The 24703-nt window shown below is 40.2% G+C and overlaps 1 protein-coding gene across 11 annotated transcripts in view; it reads left to right on the top strand.

The window, feature by feature from the left end:
- Positions 1–24703, top strand: part of FAT3 (FAT atypical cadherin 3) — a 407022-nt gene that overhangs the window by 81977 nt on the left and 300342 nt on the right. For all 11 annotated transcript variants that reach the window (XR_005563057.1, XM_027750637.2, XM_027750635.2 and 8 more), the window contains one exon: positions 7808–11119. Coding sequence is in view for 10 of the 11 variants with exons in the window: in XM_027750637.2 (XP_027606438.1) it covers positions 7825–11119 (3295 nt within the window). In the remaining variant the exon portion in view is untranslated. The remainder of the gene's footprint in view (positions 1–7807; positions 11120–24703) is intronic.

The following is a 24703-nucleotide window of genomic DNA, read 5'->3' as shown; positions in this document are numbered from 1 at the left end:
AGAAGGAGTATGTGCAGTATCCCAAACACAGAGCAGACTGGAGGCAGCAACTGGCAGAGACTGGGACTAGCAGGAGTTTGCAGGAAAACAGCCATGGAAGAGAGTGCAGGGTAGGAACTGACCTTTGTGTGGGAAATGTGGAAGATGCTCTTTTGGCTGCAGGAACATCACATTCACATTGGTGCTGCACTGCAGCTCTCAAAGTGCTTATTTCATTGCCGTGTTTCACCAGGTATATTAAAAAGCTGAGATTCAGATTGCTCTAGGGTTTTGTACAAAAGACTCTCTGGTCTCAATTGTATCTGTTACTTGCATTACAGTAAGGAGAAAGTTTGCAAAGAGCCCAGTTGAATCACTGCTCAAGTCCCACTGTATGCAGTTGGAAAGTACTCCATGGCAGGCTGTGGTCCTGCTCCTGGTCCTTAGCAGCCTCTGGATGTGTGAGCAGAGCTCTTGCCCCTGAGGATCAGAGGTGCAGCTCGGTAAAGAGCTGGCTGTCTGCAGGGGATCGAAATTGATGTGTGATGAAGGGAGAACTGGGGAAAGACCCGCAGTGAGAGGAATGGGACTCACCAGTGCTGGATTTTTGATGTTGACATTGCACCTTGAAAAGGCTTTCAAGCCGGGGCGCCTTGGATTTATGAGTGAAACATTAGGGGAAAAAAAGAAGGCCAAATAAGCAAGAAATAGTACCCTTAAGTGTATTTCGTAAGGAAGCCCCCATGAAAATAACTGGCTCATTTTGAAACTACCCCAAAGCGTCCCCATTTTACAGTGATTAAGAAGCAGGAGCCAGGGGGGATTTGAGATATACAAAGCATGAAAACTGGATATCAGCCTTTGTTTCCCTGGGGGCAGACCACCAACGGACAAGCTCAAATCCCTTGTAAGGTGGCTCACAGGAATTCACTTTTGACAGATCTCACATGGCGGCAAATTATTCCTCCCCTCTCCCCCCCTACTATTTCCCCAAGCCATGTTTCATCCTCGAGGGGAAAGGGAGAGTTCAACAGACCCTTTGCACCTTATCCTGGGGAAGACAAATGATGCCTGGCTCCTGCTTGCAAATGGAAGCATTTGCTGATGAACTGATACTTGACAAAAATTGGTGTTGTATGGAAAAAATCCCCAGCACCTGCTAGCAAAACAATGTTATTCATAACATATGGCCGGGTGGCTAAATCTTCACTTCCTAGGGACAGCCTGAATTACACTTGCTACATGCTGAGTGCCCTTTCTCCTGTGCAGAATGACATGCAGGCAGCGGGAGGATTTGCAGCTCTGAGAAAGGTTAGGATTTATAGCACTGTCTCTTGCAAGGGCTTACTCTGCAGAAATTATCATTTTGTCTTCATCTTCTCTTTTTGGGATAAACACATCATAATATAATCATATGTATGGAAAAGCAGATCTTTGTGCTCATTGGGGAACGGGTAGCTCCATGAATATATCCCCTGCTGTAAATCTGTCAGTGTTAGTAAGGTTTTTCCCCCTTCTGCCTATACTTGAACACACATCTTTAATTCAATTCTGTATAGCACAAATTCTAAATTCTTATTCTACATTCTGATTTCTTGTCCTGGCCAGTAAAGTGTTAGCCTTTCTCAGAATCACAGAATCACAGAATATGCAGAATTGGGACCCACAAGTATCATTGAGTCTAGCTTCCAGCCCTGCACAGGACCATCCCCAAGAGTCATGCCATGTGTTTTCCTAGCTGTGTGAATTATAGTTGTCTGGCAAGAGGAAGTGTTGTTTAAACGTGGTTTTATCCCTTATTCACTATTCTTTTAACAACATGCTAGTGATATTGCTTGTGTAATGAGAGGAGAGTACGAAATCCATGTCTGTCTCTAGTCTGTGCCTGAGCTTTGCTGGTAGATCGACACCTTGGTCTTTAAACTTGGCTTTCATCTCCTGGTTACAATATTGTCAACAGATTATGAAAAACATTTTTTTCTATCACTGAGGCATCTTGATGGAAGCCTTAAATAGGTAACAACTGCAAACCAGTCACAATGCTGTGCAGTCTTCATTGCACCCTTTTTGCAGGTCCTCATGACCTGATCATGCAGAAGTTTTTGTGTAGTCAAATTGCTGTTGCTGATAGAAAAGAGTACTGAGAATACAAGGTTTCATGCAGCTGCATGGATTTGCCTGTGTGACAAGCTTATAGGTTTTGTGTTTTGATGATTAGACCGGAAGACTAGATTGGCTGCTGTCAATGCTGGGTGTTGATATTTGAGTGAAAGGGAAGAGTTACTTGCAAGATTGAGGTCACTCTCAAAGAAAACAAGAGCTTTCTTTTCAAAGAAATCAAGCCCTGCTGCAGGTGCATGACTTCACTACATACACATGCCTCACGTGCATGTGATGTTGTTTTTCTGCCTCCTAAAAAGGCACTTTTATATTTTCAAATATACCTCATTTACTGTAAAGCTGCTTATTCAATAGAATTTAAATAGCTACATTTTGAAAGAGAATTGTGACTACTCCTGAGAAAGCAGTGGCAATTTCAAATTGTAGTATTTTTCCATACTATGAGGTTACCACTCCTGTCCTGTGGGAGGAGGCACCCTCCCTTTCCCAGCTTCTCCAAGAGAAATATTAATCAAGGTGAAAACCTTTAAGTCAAGGTTTCTTGACCCCTTTTTTTCTCATACACACAGATGCATAAATACTTTGACTCTCAGAAGTTTATAATTTGAAGTTGAGAAACTGTTTTTCCCTCTCACAGCCCAGAGGACCCGCTACATAAGAGGTTCATTGGATTCTTCACCCTTCATTGGGTGAAGCTGAAAGTTAAAGCACAGATTGGTTTCTTTGCTCTTCTCTTTCAGAGGACCTGTAGTAATTCTGAAGTAGTTGGCTTTTATTAGCTAGTCACATTGCCTGAATTAATTTACCTAATGGTCAACTGGAAAAATTCTTATGAGGTATAATTGGACTTGGAGGGAAAGTAGGGAGAGAGAACAAAGCTCATTTTTTTTCCTATTCTGGCCTGCTAAAAGCTTATTCCTCCTGCTTGCTGAAGAAGTTTGCCTGCTGTATTCCTTATATTCTGTAAAAGACCTTATGGCTTGTATTTATCCAAGAGCTATATGCATTGTTTTCTTTTTCAAATATTTTATGGTGTGGAGATTTTTGGAATTAGAAGAATTAGCCTAGGGAGAAGGAATCAAACAAAGGATCACATAGCACTTGTTTCATATCTGTGCACTGAGTTAGAGCCACGTTTTTGGTGTGCAGGAATCCTGGCAGTTGCTGGGATTTGAGTCTTCCTTCTCAGTCTCTTGGGGTGTAACGTTTGGATGCAGCCCAGACTGGAGACTGCCAGAGCCAAGATGAGGAAAAGGAGAGATGCTCATATCTCTCTCAATTCCTCTAAGGAACACCAGCCACCTACAAGTCCCTGCAGCTATTCTGCAAGGTTTGGGTCATGTAATTCAAGGAGCAAAGGAAAATTACTTGAGTGGTGAACTGAATTTGAAATTATAGAGTTCTGCATGATGTTCAGGTTTATTTTAAAGAGTATTAAAATTAAGATACACTGTTCTATTTTTCCACTTCTTCATTCCCACATCAAGGCCAGAGTATTAATGAGAGCTAGAGTGGAAAGATTCTGAACTCCACAAGATAACTTTTGTTACTTTTTCACCTCCTTGGGTAGTTAGAAGGAGATATTTTTCTTTAGTCTCTGCTCTTGTTATAGAGCAGTTTTCTTCTCCTGGAAAACATTGTCCTTGTCCTTTTCCTTTTCCTTTCCTTACTTTTTTCCCTCTTTCTGTTTTTCTTCATAGTAACCATGTTGAGCAGTACCAGGGGATTTTTTTTTTTTTGGTAACTCCTGCTCAAACGTTTTAAAATCAAGCAGAAGTAATCACAGCCTTTCTCTTCACTTGAAACCATAACATTTTTTGACAAGAAGTGCCTTTAAAGAAATACCTCTTAATTTACAGCGGGTCCTTTGTACTTTGTTTCTGTAACCTATCTCATTACATTTCCTGTGTGTTAAGTATGTATGTGTTATGAGCTCTTAAAAACAAATATCCCAGAAGAAAGGAATTTAGTAAATGAATAAAACATTCTTGGGTAGTCCAAGTGGCAGTTTAATAGCTCATCTGTCAGGACTTTCATAAAATATAATGATGATAGCCATATAAATATATGGATAGATGAATAAGTTCAATGAGGAGATTGCTACAACTCTGCATACCACATCTGAAATTAAATCAAACTCTGAAAGTGCTGCCTGATGTGAAGGTCCAAATTTTCCAGTGCGGACCATGAAATTCCACCTAAAAATACAAAACTGTGTCTGTGTCTGCATGTGTATACATAACTAAAACATGCATACAATAGCACATGTATACAAATGTTGTTTTTGGTGGAATTTAGTGTTTCAGGACTGATCTTGATTGCACTGACCCTCTAAAACCCTAGACTATTGACATGACTGGATTTGCAGCAGTATATTTGAGATTAGGTCTTAGTCCTGGCTTTCTCTGAAAATAAAAAGATAAATGGAATAGGAGCTTAAGGTTGTCATGTTATATTGCCTGGGATATACATAACTTTTTCATTAGGTTCACCTAATCACAGAGCTTTCCTTTCAGGTTTGCCACACCCAAGGATACAAACTCTGCCCTGGCAGATGGGCATCGAAGTATGAATTTTACAGGGAAACCTATTTCCAGTTATGGTGGACTTGGAAACTCGATGTTGATGACCATGAAAGATGGAGGGAAATCAGCTCAGGCTGAACTATGGACAGGAGAAACTAGACCACCAAATGAGACATAAATAGGATAAGACAATTAAGTTCCTTACTCCAAAGAATAAGAAAATTAATTCATTCAGTGAAGTTGCTGAACTGTTGTGATAAAAGTCTAAGTGCTCATAGGAAACATAACATCAGTCTCTGTTGTAAGCCAGCAAAAATTCACTTGCTCTTAGCAGTGGGGAGAGGCTGCTATTGTAGTATAGATGAAGGATGCTGAAGTGCTCTTGGTGAAAGGCAGCAATACAGTGATTTGTCTGTTGAGTGTTTCGATAATGGCACATCACAGAAGAGGTCCAGCCCTTTATTTTTTCATGAGTTGTATCTCTCTCATTAGAATTTCTCATTCCTGTTGCCTAGCTTTTCTTTGGCAGCGTACTGTATATTGAACATATATATGTATAAAATACAGCCAGCATCATCTTCCACACTAGTCTGAAGCAGCAACTTTAAGTGTCAATACTCAAAGTGATCACATAAAGCCCCATGAAAATAAGGGACTTTGATATTTTCACACTGGTGGATTAAATTGATGAATGATTGCTGTGCTTAGAAATAAGATGCTACTGCTGATCTTTTAGCTGAATGAAATGGCAACAACAATAAAATAATATTTCCCAGCTGAACTAGAAAAATTCCATCCTGGGTCTCCTGGGGGTCAATCTGAGCACAGAGAGAGCACGGGGAGACCTGGTCCCTCATGTATCCAAAGCATACTGGAAAATTGTGCCTTTTTGATGTATAAACTATATGGGACACGATGTTAATCATAGGACTCACATGATATGTACACAATAATTGAGTGGGCGTATTCAGAAAAGGAACTGCCACATGGAGTTCTGTAGGGATTTGCCTGCTGCTGGGGAATGCAAGTTCATTAGGTGATACTCTTCTTGAAGAGTTTTTTTTTTTTTGGTTGGTTGGTTGGTTGGTTTTTTGTTGTTTTTTTTTTTAATAGAAAAGAAAATGAAAAGGAAACAAAGCAGGGGGAGAATGTGTAAATGCATGTGAAAATAAGTGTATTGAAATATGAGTGCATTGACAAACACTTGGGAGAACTGATCAAACTGATCGATTTGTTAAGCAATGGGATATAGACTGTGGGATCAGGAAACCGGGTGTTGTGTGTGGACATTACAACATCAGTGCAATACATTGATCGTCGTTAGTACTAAAACTGCAATAATCATTCCATTATATTGGAGGTGACAACTAACATGAATTCATATTCCAGAACTTGCATGCAATTTGTAAGTCTCCTTGGGGGTGTTGAAATCATGTTGGAAGTTTAAACTAACCTCTGTCATTATCAGCAACTTTTCCCTTTCCTTTTTCATTCTGTATTCTAGCTTGGAGAAAACTACATTTTCAAGCAGCTTTTAAATGACAATGAGAACAACATGTGTCTGCAGCGGGTCTTTCAATAACTGCCTTTTAAAATTGATTTTTATGATTTTCACAAGTAGCAGTGTAGGTACTCTGTAACAAAGAAACTTATTCACACTGCCTCGCTGTGAGCACCTGCCTAGTTTCCTCAGGCTCCTTTCCTCTCCTTTCAGTGGGAAGCAATAAGCAGGACCTGGCTCCCAGCTTCTGCAGCACCCTCCAGCAGCCAGTGTCTCCACTTACTCTGTCTCTGTTTAACCTCGCAATTTAAATCCTTGATGCAAGGTGCTGGGGCTGTTCCACAACAGCACTGTGTGGTGGAACTCCAAGTCTTACCCACGTGCTGCTTATTAATTGCAGTTGAATATTTACATTTATAATGAGCCTTTTGAAATCAGTAGGAAGGCGCTCAGTGCTTTGAAATGGCTTGAGTGTGGCAGACCGGGTTAAGACAGACCAATGGTGATGGAGATGTGTGCTTTATTTGTAGCCAAATTCTGCTGTGGGTTACCAAAGTGAAATGTGCTGTAAACTGGAATTCAGTCCATCTGAGCAAGGATCATTTACACCTTTACTGGTCAAGGTGGCCCATTGGCAGCAGGACAGACAGTAGGTTGGAACGGGTCTTCAGCTTTCTTTGGTTGGGATGGTTGTGGTACCCAGCATTTATTGGACTTACAGAAAAAAAATATTCGTCCGTGCCCTCATTTAGGGTATGTTAGCCAGTGTATTCGGTGACCATAATCACAGGTGCATTGGGCTACATATGCAAGAGCAGCATTACGTACGGGCTATCTCAGCTGTGCTGTTTTCTTAACCTGAATCTTCACCTGGAAGCTTCATTGAGCAGTTTTATTTTCTTCATTGTATTTTACCTGTTTTCAATATCTGGATATGTGTTTGCATATGTATATGTATATGTGTATGCAATTGCATTTAATTAGCTATAATTCTTCCTTAATTTTGATTTTTCTGAAGGTATCTGTATTTAAAGTAATGGCTGCATAGTGACTTTTTTATTCTACTTGTTCCTAATGGCTCAAATTTCATCAAACATTCTTAGCTTCCCATAAAAAAAAAGGGTAACATTTGACAGGCGACTTACATATGAAAATCCTGTCTCCTTTCCAAACATTAGGACTGAAAATGAGTTCTCCAATATGCTCTGAAAACAAAACAAATAAATTTAGGCTTAATTGGAGCTTCTGATAAATAAAACCCATAATTTCTGTGTGTTTCATCCTTTTCTATAAACTTAAATGTGTGTGTCTGATTTAAATTTTTTTTCACTCTGATTATTCTGAATTGTGTGTATATGTGTATAGATATGATAGGGTCTCACAGAGGTTTTTTATGTTAAAGAAGTGTACATACATACATATATGTAGTTAAATATATGTGCATGTATGTGTATATACATGCATACATACTGTGCACACATGTGTAAAAATAACCAAAACTGGTGTGGTTGTATATGTGTGTACAGTGCTCTCCCTTTCTGTTTTCCATAAATGTATGGTGAATAAATATTACATCGTTTTTATTTTAATTGTAAATTTAATAAGTAATTTTGACATCTCACTTCACAGTACAGGTTTTATCTCTTGATCAACTAGTTCCTGTTTTCTCTCTCTGCCACAGGGTGAAAGAATGATGTGATGGAGGTGAATATGGGCCGCTGGTCAGGCTCACGACTACCTCCGTCATGCCTTGCCCTTCTGATTGTCAAGTTCCTGGCCTCCATTTGCCAGGTAGTTCACGGGACCGCCCCGCTTGGCTTTCACTTCACACATTCCACTTACAATGCTACAGTGTACGAGAATTCTGCAGCCAGGACCTATGTCAACAGTCAGACGAGAATGGGCATTACCTTGGCTGACCTTTCATGGGATATCAAGTACAGGATAGTGTCTGGTGATGATGAGGGGTTTTTTAAAGCAGAGGAAGTCATCATTGCTGACTTTTGCTTCCTCAGAATAAGGACTAAAGGTGGGAATTCTGCTATATTGAACAGAGAAATCCAGGACAACTATTTATTGATGGTAAAAGGGTCTGTCAGAGGAGAGGACTTGGAAGCATGGACAAAAGTGAACATCCAGGTTTTGGATATGAATGACCTAAGACCTTTGTTTTCACCAACCACTTACTCCGTCACGATAGCAGAAAGCACTCCTCTAAGGACTAGCATTGCACAGGTGACCGCAACAGATGCGGATATTGGGTCCAATGGTGAATTTTATTATTACTTCAAAAATAAAGTTGATCTCTTCTCAGTTCATCCTACGAGTGGTGTTATCTCCTTAAGTGGCCGGTTAAACTACGATGAGAAAAACAGATATGATCTTGAGATTTTGGCAGTGGACCGTGGGATGAAGCTTTATGGAAACAATGGCGTAAGCAGCACTGCCAAGCTTTATGTTCACATTGAACGTATCAATGAACATGCCCCAACAATAAACGTAGTAACCCATATTCCCTTCCCGTCAGACAAGGAACCTACCTATGCAGTTGTTAACATTGATGACCTAGATGAAGGAGCCAATGGAGAAATAGAATCTGTTTCTATTGTGGCTGGAGATCCACTAGAACAGTTCTTTCTGACTAAAGAAGGTAAATGGATGAATGAGTACAAAATCAAAGAAAGAAAGCCTATTGATTGGGACAGCTTCCCGTATGGTTACAACCTGACTCTCCAAGCAAAGGACAAAGGATCTCCTCAGAAATTTTCAGCGGTCAAACTAGTCCACATTGCTAGTCCCAAGAAAGAAAGTATCCCCATGAAGTTTGAAAAGGAAGCATATGATGTTTTGATCAGTGAATTTTCACCTCCTGGAGTGGTGGTTGCAGTAGTTAAGCTGATGCCTGAGCCACAGGGTGTGGAATACAGAATACTTCCAAGTGAAGAAGCTGAGTATTTTAAGATCAATCCCAAGACAGGCCTTATTACTACTGCTCGTCCTTTGAAAATCATTGAGAAGGACCTCTATGAATTAGAAGTATATACGAGCAAAGGTGGTGATTTAAAAGCATGGGTTACTGTCAGGTTAGAAGATGCCAACGATCACACTCCGGAGTTCCAGCAGCTCTCCTACAGCTCATTTGTCAATGAAAGTGTCCCTGTGGGATCTAGCGTTTTGGCAGTTTCAGCAGTTGATAAAGACAGGGGAGAAAATGGATACATAACATACAGTATTGCCAGTCTGAACTCACTACCTTTTACAATAAACCAGTTTACAGGTGTTATCAGCACATCTGAAGAACTGGATTTTGAGTCCTCACCAGAAAGCTACAGGTTCATTGTGAGGGCTTCCGACTGGGGTTCTCCCTACCGCCATGAAAGTGAGGTGAATGTCACCATATACATAGGCAATGTCAATGATAACAAACCCCTCTTTGAAAAAGTAGCCTGTCAGGGAGTGATTTCTTCTGATTTTCCTGTTGGTGGTCACATCACTGCTGTTTCTGCAATAGACATAGATGAGTTAGAGCTGGTAAAGTACAAAATAATCTCTGGAAATGAACTTGGCATTTTTTACTTAAATCCTGACTCTGGTGTCCTGCAACTTAAAAAATCTCTAATTAATTCTGGCATAAAGAACAGCAATTTTGGTCTTAAGATAACAGCAACTGATGGAGAGAACTTTGCTGATGCTATGTTTGTTAATATTTCAGTAGTTCATGGCAAAGTGTCCTCAAAGACCTTTAGCTGTAGAGAAACCAGAGTTGCTCAGAAGCTAGCAGAAAAATTACTCAAAAAGGCAAAAGCAAATGTGAAGCTGAATTTGGAAGATGGTTTTCTTGATTTTTATTCAGTAAACAGGCAGGCACCGCATTTCGACAAATCCTTCCCTACTGATGTAAAGGTTTCAGAGGATCTGCCAATTGGTGCCACCATCCTGAGGATAAAAGCCTACGATGCAGACTCGGGCTTTAATGGAAGAGTGCTTTATACAATTTCTGATGGTAATGTGGATAGTTGTTTCAACATTGACATGGAGATGGGAATACTTAATGTTCTCATGCCCTTGGACCGTGAAAGAAGAGAGCTCTATATTCTTAATATTACCATTTATGATTTAGGTAATCCACAGAAATCTGCATGGAGACTGTTGACTGTCACCGTGGAGGATGCAAATGATAACAAGCCTATTTTTTTACAGGACAGTTACTCAGTTAATATTTTAGAAAGTACAAGTCTTGGTACAGAGATTATCCAGGTAGAAGCCAGGGATAAAGACCTGGGATCTAATGGTGAAGTAACTTACTCAGTATTGACGGACATCCAGCAATTTGCTATCAACAGTTCCACAGGAATGGTGTATGTGGCAGATCAGCTAGACCGGGAAGCAAAAGCAAACTACACACTGAAGATTGAGGCTAGGGACAAAGCAGAGAGTGGCCATCAGCAGTTTTCTGTTGTGCCGCTGAAGGTTTTTCTGGATGATGTTAACGATTGCTCTCCAGCGTTTATACCATCCAGCTACAATGTGAAGGTCCTTGAGGACCTGCCGGTTGGCACTGTCATAGCTTGGTTGGAAACTCATGATCCAGATCTGGGCTTGGGAGGCCAAGTCCGTTACTCGCTTGTGAATGATTACAATGGGAGGTTTGAGATAGACAAAGCGAGTGGCGCCATCCGCTTGAACAAAGAGCTCGATTATGAGAAGCAGCAGTTCTACAACCTGACCGTCCGCGCAAAGGACAAGGGACGCCCGGTTTCTCTCTCCTCTGTTTCTTTTGTGGAAGTTGAAGTGGTGGATGTTAACGAAAATCTTTATACCCCATATTTTCCTGACTTTGCCGTCAATGGATCTGTAAAGGAAAACTCCCGCATTGGTACAAGTGTTTTGCAAGTTGTTGCTCGAGATGAGGACTCTGGAAGAGATGGAGAGATCCAGTATTCCATCAGGGATGGCAGTGGCCTGGGGAGATTCAGCATAGATGAAGAAACTGGTGAGTTTTGTTGGTAATTTTCTTTTTTCTTCATAGAGGATTTTTGCAAAAGCAAAGCTTAGGCATAATTGTTTTCAACTCTTAACAAGAAGTTCAGTTCTTCTTACAGACAAGACAGAATTATAAATAAGCATTTTTCAGGTACAGCAATGACATGATTTAATTACCTGGATACACTTATCATTCTGTGGGTGTGAAATAATACATATTTCTTTTCAGCAGGTGTGTGATGACTCCATTTAGGAAACAGTGATAGTTGCAAAATAACTCGCTCTCAGTGACTGTATTATCTGTTGATCATTATAAATTGCTCAGGTCACCTCCACAGAGTCACAACACTTGTGACTTTGAATCCAGTGTTAAACCCAATGAAAGGAAATAAGGAGCATGAAACAAGAACTGTTTTGTCCTAAAACCTCTTTGTGGTCTTGTTCTTGTTGTTGGTAGTCCTTTTTTCATAAGAGTTAGACTGGAATGATATGTCATTCTTTGTAGCATGGTGTTTATCAGCACTGGTGTGCTTCTGTAAAGATAGAAATCAAGGGAAGGATTCATAACTGTAAATGAACTGTACTAACTTTCCTTTGGTGTTGGTAGTATTAAGAACCCTATTGGAAAATGTTGAAAATACTAAATATAAAAGTATAAGATATCTAGTAAAAATCGTAACATACTGGCTGTTTAAATGTCGGATGGTTGTTGGTAGTAATGGTGTGGCTGTGCACCACTAGAAGTAGTGAGGGAATTAGAAAATATTAGTCAACAGTTTCAAAAAATGTATTTAATATGTTAGGTCTGTGGGCTTACTGTGGTTTCAGCAGACTTTGAATGTCTTTTTCTAAAGCTTTTAATTGAGAATGTGGTATTAAACATAAGATTAAAATGTATGTTTTGGCAAATTCAAACTGTTTAATCAAATGTCAACTTTCTAAACTGAACATTATGAAAAACAGACGACATTACAAATGCTGTGGCTCGCATCTAAGTGTAAGCATAAGCAGTGAAAAATATTTTTATTCTATTTGTGTTAGAGTCTCTCTGCTACAGCTGTGCACAGATGAAGCAGTCAAAACCTTATGTCCAGAAACATCAAACTTGAGTGTCAGAAACCAAGACGACATCTACCCCTAATTTCCAGGAATGTAAAGAACTCACATGTCCTACAGTGGTAATAGCAAGTAAAGGCATTCAGGCAACATTATTTAGGCAACTGAATATGGATTTCAATTTTAAGCTCCTGCATTTGAAAATTTTGTCCTACCTGCTTATTGAGTAACATCAACTTGATCTAAATGGGTTCTTTATCAAGCAGTGGGAGGTTGATCCAATTGCTGCAGTACTGATTTGGAAATCTCAGGATTCAACATTTATTGAACTTATAGGAACTGGTAGGGTGAGTAACAGTGCATTTCACTCATTAGTAAAATAACCAGTTTTTTTATCCTATGCCTAGACTAGTAGAGGTGATAGCCGAGAATAAGTTAGGGCTCTTGTTCAGTAAAGCACAAATCATGTTTTGAAGTGTGTGGGAAGTGTACTCAATGTTCTACATTAAACATATTTAGTTTTTTTCCCCAAAATTTAAATCTATTTTGTGAAGGGAAAAGAGTCGAAAACCTCCCAAGATGCAAATATTTGTCTGCCTTTCACTCTTTCACAAGTGTTACATGAAAATGAACCAACCTGTGCTATTTCACTAAATTGTTCCAGAAGAGACTTGATAATCCAGCAGAACAAAAAGTTTCGGATTATTATTCTGTTTTCCCCAAATGTTCAATACACTGGAAGCCTTAGTAAAAGCAAATCAGAGAACACTTTGCAGAGCTGCAGCCAGGGCAATGTGGAGAGCAGGGCTTGGGGGCTCGGGAGTTACTCTAGGTCATTCTGTTGTAAGCTGAATGCAGAATTTGACCTTCTGTGTCAAATAGAACACAACATTAATACCCTGCTATTGAACTGGTGGCAACTTAAATGCTGCTGAATGATGAATCAGCTTTCTAGCTGTAGAAAAGGGTTCAAGTCACATATTGAATTAATTTATAAAGAGATAACCGTTTATTTACTTTCAGCACAGTTCATTTGTCACTTTTAAACTGACCGACTCTATTTGCTTATGTACTGTCTCCCCTGAAATTTGTGAAGGTAAGCGGAAGCATGAAGTATAACAAATCAATATTTTTGGCTGCTACCTTAATGAAAAGACTACTGCTGCATCCATTATAATCAGTAGGATATAAACTGGGCCAAATTCATCCTGATATGTGAGCAGGCTGGACTGCAAGCAAGTCTTTGCTTTCAGCAAAATTCTGCTCAAGTGCTGAGTGAGATGTGCTTGTGCTCCCTGAGGCACATTGATACCAAAGAGAGGAAGTGATGTAGATACCGGAGGAGAAGCAGGCCTGCATGGTGAATCCACACTGCACCATGCTACCACACATTTAATGTCATGATAGCTTCTTCTTGTTCCACTGTAGATGTATAGAGGTGCATCTGGTAAAGAGGAGGCTCAGTGGAGGTCTTCTCCCTCCCTACAGTTGCCTGAAAGGCAGTATCCAAGTAATAAGTGGCAGGGCAAGAGGAACTGTCCAGGGGAGGTTTAGATTGAGTATTAGAAAAAAGATTATTTACAGAAAGAGTTGTCAGGCATTGGAACAGGCTTCCTGGGGATGTGGTGGAATCACAGTCCTTGGAAGTGGTCAAAAAAAGTGTGAATGTTGCACTTGGGGACATGGCTTAGTGATAGACTTGGCAGTGCTGGGTTATCAGTTGGACTCGATGATCTTAGAGGTCTTTTCCAAATTAAATGATTCTGTGATTCTATGATCTAGCTCCACCAAGCTTGATCTGACTTTTGATGGAGGTTACACAACAGGCTGTTCTCTATTCAGGTCGGAACAGTGGTTCGTGGTCAGCAAGCTTGGGAATCTCCTCCATACTGATCAAGGTGGATCCCTCTGCATAGTGTATATGTGCAAATCTGTGTGCTGTTGCAGTTTGATGAGATGTGCCATGGGAGTGAGCCTGGGATTCCCTTCCTACAGTGTTGCTCGTTGCCTCATGTCATGTAGAATCGATTTGGAAGATTCAGTATCCATTGCTGAATACTCCAGTTCATAGGTGAAGTAGATGGCTACAATTCCTGGTTTCCCACTAGTACCTTAGCCAGAAGATTATATTTTTCATGGATTTAGAAGTCAGTTCATGACTCATAGCTAAAAATCTGGTTTAAGAGTTTTCTAGAGGCTAAAAACAAAAAAAAAAAGAAAAAAAAGAAGGAACTTTTTTATTAAAAGAGAACTCTTATTTGTTGATTCCTGCCTCAATAGATATTGAGTTTGTCACCAGCTAGGTGTACGGTTCAAAATCATTGATTTTCTATCTTCATTGGCCTGTTTATTGACTGTTAATATAAATGTCACAAACTTGTCATGTAAGAACCCTGCACCCAGGAACACATAATGTGGTCCTTCCATTTATGATTTCTCATCTTCCTGCTGTCTCCTGTTCAGAACCACTTTCTTCTTCTTTTTTTTCTTTTTTTTTTTTTTTTTTGCATCACTGTCATTCTTTTGGACTCCAGAGGTGTAATCTGTTATGAAATGTGGTCATCTACAATGAGAACTAGTCACTTCAGGCTTCTGGTCAACAGAAAGAAATGGACAACTGCAAAACATGGTTCATTTTATCTCATATAAAAATATGAGATAAGTTGGATGCATCATACTCTAAAAATGTACAAAGGCCCTTGTGTGACTAGCTCAGGTAGAGGTCTCACTGATTGCCTTGCTTTGACCAGACATAACCCATCCCTGTTAACTGTAAACCAACTGTAAACAAGGATATATACTGTCAGATTTACATGCTAGGAAATTTGTGATGACTCCTCTCTAAAAGATTCATGTTTTCAGTCTAATTTAAGGGAATTATCTTTCAATATGAAGCCCATACATAAGTACATTTCTAGAAATAAAAAGTTGAAAAAAGTTTTTAATAGTATAGAGGATGAGACTTAATGTAAATAATACTTTATGATTTTTCATTTTCTGAGAATACAGTGTTAGAGCATCACACCCTCTTTTCTGTCTATGGAAATTCATCAGTATCTGCTGTTTTGACCTTTCTTGGGGAGTGGTAACTTTCCCCTTGTGCAACTCTGGGGTTACAGAGAAGCTTGAGCTTCATCTTTAGTACTGCTTCCCACCTGATGTGCACCTCCACTCACTTCGCCAGTCTGCTGATTGCAGTGCCTTAGAAAAAAATTCTGCAAAACGCCCTCTGTATTTCCAGATTGTTGTAACACAAAATGAGCAGAGATCTTTTAAAAATTGTTATGGAATGACGGTGTGCTTGAGTTTCCATTATAGGGTTAGCTCTAATAGTTATGACTACTCTTCTGGAAATGGTCTATGTCAAATGTCCTACACTACTTTATTAAAAACCTGAGTTTTCTCAGCTCTGGTGTGTACACCCTTACAGTGCTGATACCACAGCAAAGTAGTGTATTTTTTGCTGTCTCGGGAGCTGGTGGTGAGTTCAACAAATGCATATGGGTTTATGATACCACGTGCCTTGGGGGACTTAGTACCATCCGTCAGAACCTCTTTTCTGGCAGCAGTGGAGATTTGGACAATTATTGAGACTTCCTGGCTTCTCGAAAGGTTGAGCTAGATGAGATAGGTCCTAGCCTAAATGCTGGAATCTTCCTTCTCATTTTTTAATAATTTGTGAAGAACAGTGTTTTTTACTCTAGCTCCACTCCTTAGTCTGGCACGTTGATGTAACAGCCTGGCACTCAAAGAGTTTTTTATATTTACCCCTACGCTACCCATGGGTGTACTAGTAATAGCAAATGAACAAAATGAGTTCTAGAGGAGCAGAGAGATCAGACACACTCAGCATCTTCTGCTGCAGAGGCTTATGTAGGCTTTATCAGAGTTGGTGTGGCAGCGCCCTGGTATGTGAGGAAGGAGTAACTCCACCTGGGAGTTCCTCAGTGGGAAAACTGAAGCAATAAGTCTTTTCCTGCTTCTCAGGAAAGCATTGAAACATCATAAGTCCCACTGAAATTGAACATGAAGCGAAAATGGTATTAATGAAATTCTTACAAGGATCTTTAATGTTCTTGCAAAGCCCATAAGCATGGACTTTAGTAATGCTTTCAAAACTTACTAGCCTCATTTCCTAAGGTTGTTCAGGAATCTGAGTCCCCTGATTTTCATTAGAACCTAAATTTAGACATTATCTGGCACTAATTTCTAACCCTGTAGAAGACCTCTGATAAGAACACGGGCTGTAGGTGACCCTGTTAACTTGTTATCTTCAGGTGCTTTCAGCCTTGAAATTCACATTAATAAGCCAGTCCTGTCTTTCACAGTGCTGCAAGCTTGAAGATACTATTAAATGGAGGTGGAGTTCAAATTATTACAGACTCCATGGGTTTATTTATGGTGCTAAGGATAGTGGTCTGATCTTCTGTTTGGATACCTTTTAAGGTACCTGAAGAGTGGAAGAAATTCCTGACAAACTGTGGCTAGAGAAGCCAGTTGGTGTTCAAATAATAATGGAAACTAGAAACACCAGATGATGTAGTTTACAATAAACCAGACCTGCCTGTACGTTACATGTGTTTGGCAGAAGGGAATGAATTTATTGCTTCAGACTCCTTGCATCTTGCGACTGTCTTCTAAAATAATTTTCAGTTATTGTGTATGAAAGTTAAAGGATACTTTCATTTACTACAATTTGAGTGGTCTGATAAATATTTATATGGGACCATTGCTAGCATTTCCTTGAAACAAAATCAAGTGAAAATGGTTTGTGATAAATGTTTTTTTCCTCTTGCTTCTTTAATCTTATGAAGGCATGTAGGAGCTAGTGGGTAAATCCAGGTGGAATCACTGTTAGAATTGAATTCACTGTAGTTTTGAGGCATTAGTATTACAGATGTTCTTCATCTTCCTGGAGAGTGTGGGCAAATTTCATTACCCAGAGCCAGTATTTTGGAGCCACTTTATTATCCCAGGCTTTTAAACCCAGTTTTTGAAGTAACTTCAGGCCATACCACAAGAGAAGTGCCAGTGGATGTTGCTAGTGGGTGGGTGGGGAAGGGGGGATGCTCACAGGGGAGGGACTTGCAGCAGCCACTCATGACAGGATTGTTGGTTCTCAGCCCACCCATGATGTCTCTCTTGAGCAGCCTCTTTGGGAAGGAGTGTGCCAGATGGATCACAGAGCACAGTCCTGGCCAACGTTTGGTCTGTTAGCCTGTAGCTGTGTTAGGCATGAATGTGTTAGGCATTCCTGGGAGCAGCGATTTCTGAGCCTGTGGAACTGCGTTATCATTGTTCTGTAAGTTATTTCTTGCAGCTTTTAATAGTACAAGCATTCCTTCATTTAAGATGTCTAGTTTTAGGAAAGCAATTTGTTAACATTTTTCTTTTTCTTTAAAATTAGTTGTGGTAAATTCCAAATCTGTGTGTTTATAATTTTCCTGTCATTTCTAGATGTAACAGTAAAGGAACAAGGTTTGTCTTAGTTTCACTGGAACAAATTTGTTTAACTTTTTTTTTAACAATACGAACCCTAAAACAATGCATCAGCTTATGAAAATATTTACTTTAAAGGGCTCTTAGAATCATTCTGACATACTTTCAAAGTCTCCTAAGTGAGGCCAGTCATGCAGAATTGTTCCATTCAAGCTGTTCAGCTCTCTAGGCTTTATACCCCATAAAACACCTCATGACATACAATTTTTATAGCTTGCTGTAATTTGCATGCTTTCCCTTCTTTGGAAAGTGTTTAGAGAATCTCCTTTATTATTCAGGATGCTCCTGGTGATAGGACATTTTGTCTCAATCTCTGAGTAATTTATTTATTAATAAAGAAATGTTCAGTCTATATTTCGTCCTGTCACCCTTATTAGCCTTGAGAGATACTTCCAAGACCATTTTGTATTATCATGTGTTCTATTATTCTCTCCCTTATTGTATAAGCCCAGAAGTGACCCCTATATTGTCTTGTACATCATCATCCATTAAATTATACACAGGTGCTCCTGCAGAAAGCTTATCCCCGAGGTGCCAGCAAAGGGACCAAGCCACAAGGTAGTCAGTTCAATGATGTTAGAGGAAAATTGACTTGCAGTGTCTGGTGTTCCATCTGAGCGTGTGAGCACCAGCTTTATCCTGGCATCATTTCAGACCATGATCAGTACTTCATAATAGTTCAGAGGAAACTGGAGAAAAATCCATTTAAGCTGTTCTGAAGTACTAAGAGAAGCCAAAGGGTGTTGGGAAGCAATGTTGTTAATGCAAAACCAGAAGCTTATGAGCATATGGAGGGCAATACAAGCAGTCCTCCCTTCCTGGGATGTACAGAGGAGGATGTTTGAACAATGTCTAAGATTACATGGAGCCACTTTGGTGCACTGCCTAATCCCTTCCTGTACCAAGTCCAAGAGAGAGGAATCTTCGCTGGCCAGTAACGCTGAGGACACATTCTGCTGTCTGACCTTGCAGCAGGCTTTGTGGCTTTTTAGGGAGCAGTAGAACTGGACAGAGTTAATCAGGAATTTGTGGGGCTGGTTTGAGCATGTATATCTTCCCCTGCTTAAATACATAGGCAGGCTTCAGGATTTACCTTGGAAGCTGAATTAAAGGGTACTTTTTATAACAGTACTATTTGCAGTTCAAGGACTACAAGTAATGATGAATCAGGCACTTGCTTGGAAAGCTCTTCCAAGATTTTATTGCTCTCATTGCTAAAAAATTGTGTCATATTTTAAGACTGTTTAGCTAATTTCAGTGTTCAAGTCTTGGAACGTGTTAGGACTTTGCCAACAAAGAAAAGGTAAAATAAAATTTAAAAAATCCTTCCACTGTCAGATTTCTTTCTATTCACATATTCATGTTTACCAGAAAATAGGTGTTTGGAGATGAGCTTGTATAGCTCATGGAACAGATTCTTTTAATCTGTAGTCTGCTGTTTAATGTAAACATCTTTATTACATTTTATACACTTACGGTGTCTTATTAGCATTGAAGTGTTGCCAATAAGAAATAACTGAGAGAAAGCCAAACAGAGTGCACATGGGGAGGTGTTTTTCATTGCAGTTGGTTTGCATTAGGTGTTTTCACTAATACATTTTTTTGTTTCTCAGAGTTAAATTGTCTGCTGGCATTGTCCTGGTCATTTTGTCCACAGTTAATGAAGAAGGGGTAGATCCATTCAGCTGTGGCTAGAAGTTTGTCACAAGTGTTGCTGCAGTGTACCAGCAGAGCAGGAAGTGTGTGAAAGTGTAGGACTATGCTTTGTTTCCTCCATACTCCCTGTATTGGGAGTATGAGAAAGAAAATGAGGAGTGTGGGTCTGCGGGGAGCTGTGGTACCCTCCAGCACATCCCCCATCTAAATGATTGGGGGCATCAGAACATGCTGTGGAGCTTACCTGCCCCTCCATTGAGATACGTTTTGATTTTTTGCTCTTAAATGTCTTTGTAGCCAGCTATATCTCAACTTTGCAGCTGTTATCCACTGGAGACAATCTGGTTACCACAACCCCCCTCAAGAGGGAGGCAGCCGGAAGTTACTTCACTTAGGAAACACTTTTCAGTTACTTGGATGATATTTTCATCTTGAAGTTGAGCAAAATGTGCTCAGGAAAGGACTGTAGCTCTCAGGCTAAGGAGGTACTAAAGTCAGTGTCTGGCTCAAGCTAGGGTGCTGCTTTTGCCAATGGAAATCAGTCCTTACTTATAAACCTGAGCTCATGGCCATTAGCACTGATAAATAATCATCCTACTGACTATAAGGAGTGAAATTAAACTTTCCTGGTTTAATTTATGTCACACCTAATTATGAAGAAGTGTTTACATTGACCTGAGAATAATCTGATTGTATGTGGTTTCAACAGCTCTATGCTTCCACAATGTAATGGCAATTTCTGTCCATCTTTCACAGTTGAAGCATTCCGTTTTTCAGTTTTAGTAAAATATGCATAACAAATTAATTTCTGATTCTAGATCATTGCAGCCCATAAAGAATTACATACGTCTTTATTTGGGGATTTTTCATCTTCATTTGAAAATTCTGCTGAGAATTTGTGTTCTGGAAATGTAACTTTACACATAGATCATTAAAATAGTTTTGCTTCTCACCACTGGTTCAGTTCATAAAGTAAAGATTTTGCAAAAAGAAAAAAACAAACGGTTACTGTGAATCAGTTAAATTTTTAATAACTTTTTTTCTGAAAAGATTTATTTTTATAACAGAATAACTATGGGATTTAATTCAATTTGCCAGAATACTTCACAGTCCCAAAACACCTTTCATGTAAAGTACACAGATTATTTTCCACATTTTAATGAAGGAAGCTCTTTGATGTACAGTGTTTATGTAGTTTCCAATTTTACTGAAAGGGTGTGAGAGGTGCAGATAAGTAATAGTTTGAGGTTTTTTTCTTCTTTTTTGGAATGGGGGAGTGACAATACGGAATTTCATTAGAAACAGTGGGAACTTCAGGTGTTCAGCATCTCTATAATGTAGCTGTACTTGGCCATAGAATATAGTGGCTGATGGGACAGATTTTTCCAACTGCCAGCATGTCCTTCCACATGAGACCACCCTTCTTACTTACTGTACAGGGTCTTGGAGCTGGTTTTAAAAGGACTGGATTTTATAGTTTCTTCTTGAGATGGTCTGTAAGGACGAACTGGTGTGCACAGCTCTGCTTTTATTGGCTGTTACTTGTTAGGGCACAAGCACCATCAGTGTGTCTTGATCCAGGGATGGCCAGAGTCCCTGGGCTACTCACAGCTCTCAAGGCTGCTGGCAGCTGGAGGGGGATTGGAGAGAAACCTCAATGGTCTTTGGGGCTGGTTCTTCTGGGTGGCACTGAGTGTTCTGAGCAGCTGCGGGGGCCTTCCTAGCATGGAGTGGCCTCTATCGCTTTAACCTTTCCCAGCACTGCTCTTCAGGGACAGTCGCATCATCCTTCTCTTTAAGGAAGGCCTGAATACAGCAGATTAGCCCACATGACCTACTGATACACCTTCCATTGGAAACTCAACAAATGTTTAATGTGCTGTTTTCACTCCCACAGTACCAGGATAGGGCAGTGTGTTCCATGCCTTCTGTACCTACAAATTAATGTCGTGTCTTCACCTCCACAATGAGCAGTTACACCAGCCATTTGCTCAATGAGACTCGATTTTTGCGAGTGTCTGACTCCTTTGCATCCCAGTGTGGTTTGGCCTTTAGTGAGGTGTCTTCCTTTTTGGAATGTGTAGTTCAGTGTGGGCAGCAACCTGCTTCTGAGGTACAGAGTGTCCTTCTGGAGAAAGGCAAGATAATGAAAAAGGAATTTTGTGGTGACATTTGGAGAGGATGGTGACTGCTTATGAGGCAGGGACGGGACTGGCATTTAGCTGTGATGGCTAAAGGATAGATAGCAAAACTTGTTTAATAAATGTGACCCAGTGAATTGTCAAAACCCTTCGTAGCTTCTCTCAAAAAATGGAGGGCGATATCTAAATTATGTCAGAAGTAACTCAACTATACAGATTGAATTTGTTGATGCTGGAAGTGGAAAAAACATTCGGCTGGTGGATGTTGATGCTGGATGTTTGCTGCTCCCATATTGTTAGGAGCACAAAAGGATTACCATTGTCTTTGTGTAAACATACCAGTGTTTAAATTTTTTTGCATATGTTTCAGTTCTTTCATGGGGATTTTCTTTAATTCCTTAATCTCTCATAGTGAACATTAATCTGTCACTGGCAAAGATAAAATCCAGCTAATTCTCAGAAAATCAGTTTCACTTTCTCTGTTCCCACAAATTAAAACTCCTCTGATGACAGTTGGAATCTCTGTCTAGACATTGAACATGGTCAGAAATAACCATGTGGTCACATTGTCAATTGTAATCCAGTCCACTTTGACAAGAGGTTTGGGACTCTCCTGGAAAGTCCCCGGAGGGGACAGGAACCTCTGGTAAAGGAACCATGGACCCCCTTCCCCTGGACACCTGGATCCAGGAGATACAATCTTCCCAATGGGGTTCTTGAAAGGGCTGATCCATAAAAAAAAAAACAACCAGGCAAACAAACAACTGAACAAGCTTTTGCTTTATTAACTTGAATTGCTTCTGAAGAATCCCATCTTTTCAGTAAAATAAGGCTGCAATTACCATCTCCCTTTACACCTAGCATATATCTGTTCTTGCCACAACAGAGGCAGCCCACTGCTGGTCCTGACTGCTGTTTCCTACCACCTCCCCTCAGTGACTCTTTTTTCCCATAGCCACTTGGTGAACTAGTTCTAGCAGGCAATGAGAGAGGAACTCTGTTTTGAGAAAAAGAGTGGGGGATCAGTTCCCTAGTTGGATTTATGGGCCCTGCAAACACTAGGCATTTTGTTGGAGGTAGAGAAGGGGAATCAGGTAGGTACAAGGTGAAGTGTTGAGTTGCCTTTTGATGCTTGTGCTCCTCTGGGTTTGAGAGCATCCATGCACAGAGCTGCAATGGTATAATTCATGTAATTGAAATTCATACCAAGACATATGTAGATGTTTACTTGTTGATACAGGAAATTTGTAATTCCCTGTTTTGTAGAAATTGCTTGATGGAAAATTGTCACTGGAAGTGATTTTAGCAGGATGGAGGAATGGCTTGGAAAGAACACATGGCGAGAGCTACTGCTTTGTTCGGGCTTTGGTGTGGAAGAGGCACCTGTGATGGAACAAGCAAGATGTGTGCTAAGATGGGGATTTGGTGTGTTAGTTAGAACAACTATCAGATGAATAAAGCTGCTTACTACATGTCACAGAGAGAGACAGAATCCCTCTGGCATTATGACTAACCTTTTCATGCCTCACTTTACCTGTCTGTACAATAAGTCTAATGATCATCACATTGTCAAAGGCAGTTTTGTGCCAGTTGTGATGCTCACGTGATTAATGGATTTAAAGTGCTATGAGAGATTTTGACGGAAACAGGTATCAAAATACATTGCAGCAACTATGTGTAATGCAGTCACTTGGTATTTGGAGTTGGAGGGTGTTAAAGAAGTCGTCCCTTGAGGAGTCACTTCTTCCCAGTCCAATTTCCAAGGAGAACTGTAGCATTGCAGTGACCTATTTAAACCAGTACATTTATTCCAAATAATTAACTATAGAAATGTTACACTGACTGCACTGGACATACCCAACAACCATGTGCTCAGGTTGCCCGATCATTTCTTTCAGCCTTTCAGGGGTAAGTGATGCTTCAAATCCTGGCTTACTGCAGTGCTGGATGGAAAAAAAATGCTAAATAAATTTCAGCATCAAGTGACATGAATCCTTACTGCTTCTCCCTGCATGCCATAATCTCTGTGTCTCCATCTGAACTGGCTAAGGGGCTGGCTGTAGCTCCATGCTGCAAAAAGCTCTATAATGCATAATTTTAAAGGAGTAAAAAATGCAGCTATAGAAATTTTGTAACCATTCTTGCCAGTTGTGGTGCTGATGGCCATAGATGGAAAGGGCTGTTTGGACATTTGCCTTGAGAAAGCATTCCTTTAAAGACACAATGGGAGACCATTTTGATGGACTCGGAGTTTTTTGGAGTTGTGCTTCTGCCTCTCAGGCACCATGGGAAAAAGCTGTTTGGGTGTTCCTGAGACAGGTAATACTTTCTGTGATACTGTGAATAATTTATTGAGGGCACAGACTGAGATGGGGCTCTGCTATTAACTAGAACCAGAGTTTTTATGCTGGATTCTCCCCTGGAAAGCATGAGGACCTCCAGCCCAGCCTGCCTGTCTGCGGGACAGTAGACAGCAATGCATGCCAGAAAGGTGCAGCTTCTGCATCCGTACCATGGTTTGATGCATGCAGCGTGAGCATAGCAAGGTAGGAAAGCTGTAGGTAAGAGCAAAGCACAGCAGGATGAGGAGCTCATTTGAAAATTCTCTCTCCATTTACCTAAATAAATAGTTCTGGCAGCTGCTAGCTAACTTGCCTGCTTAGAGTATTTTCCGTGTCGATAAGGAGCATTGCCTTGGTGTCCTTGTTTAAAATCTAGTACGAGGATCACCAGAGAGGTGACAGGAAATAATCTGAGCAACTAATTCCCATTTTTGGGCTTGGGGCCAGTCTGTTTGAGGCAGCAGACAGAAGCTGGGGAAGCAGATTAATGCTGCCTGCAGCACGTGGTATTTTGGCTCAAAAATGTGCTGAAGGAATGCGTCTGGCATGGCTTAACTGCCTTGCGAAAATGTTTGCTGCATTGTGTGTCATAAAAGGTAGTGGGTATTCTGCCGTTTCGTATTCCTGACATTTGTCCTCTCTGTTTCAATAACCTTATTGACTTCTACCCCACAAGCCGAGTTGCAGACCTCGCTTTCTTTCATGTTTTTCTTGGATTTTTTTTTTTTTGTTTTATTTTCAAGTGGAAATGTCTTTCTTCCCAGTAAAATCTAAATTCCAAGCTATTCCCCATCAAAACCCCTGTTGTGTAAAATACCTTGCAGTGCTTTAACTCTGGAACCAATTGGTTTGTTTTTTTCAGTTTTTTCTAATTTTACTTACTACAGAGCTGTAAATCTT

Source organism: Pipra filicauda, unplaced genomic scaffold, assembly GCF_003945595.2.
Source record: "Pipra filicauda isolate LSUMZ 115617 unplaced genomic scaffold, ASM394559v2 scaffold184_size3518187_pilon, whole genome shotgun sequence".
Taxonomy (NCBI): domain Eukaryota; kingdom Metazoa; phylum Chordata; class Aves; order Passeriformes; family Pipridae; genus Pipra; species Pipra filicauda.
This window is presented reverse-complemented; position numbering and strand designations above follow the sequence as displayed.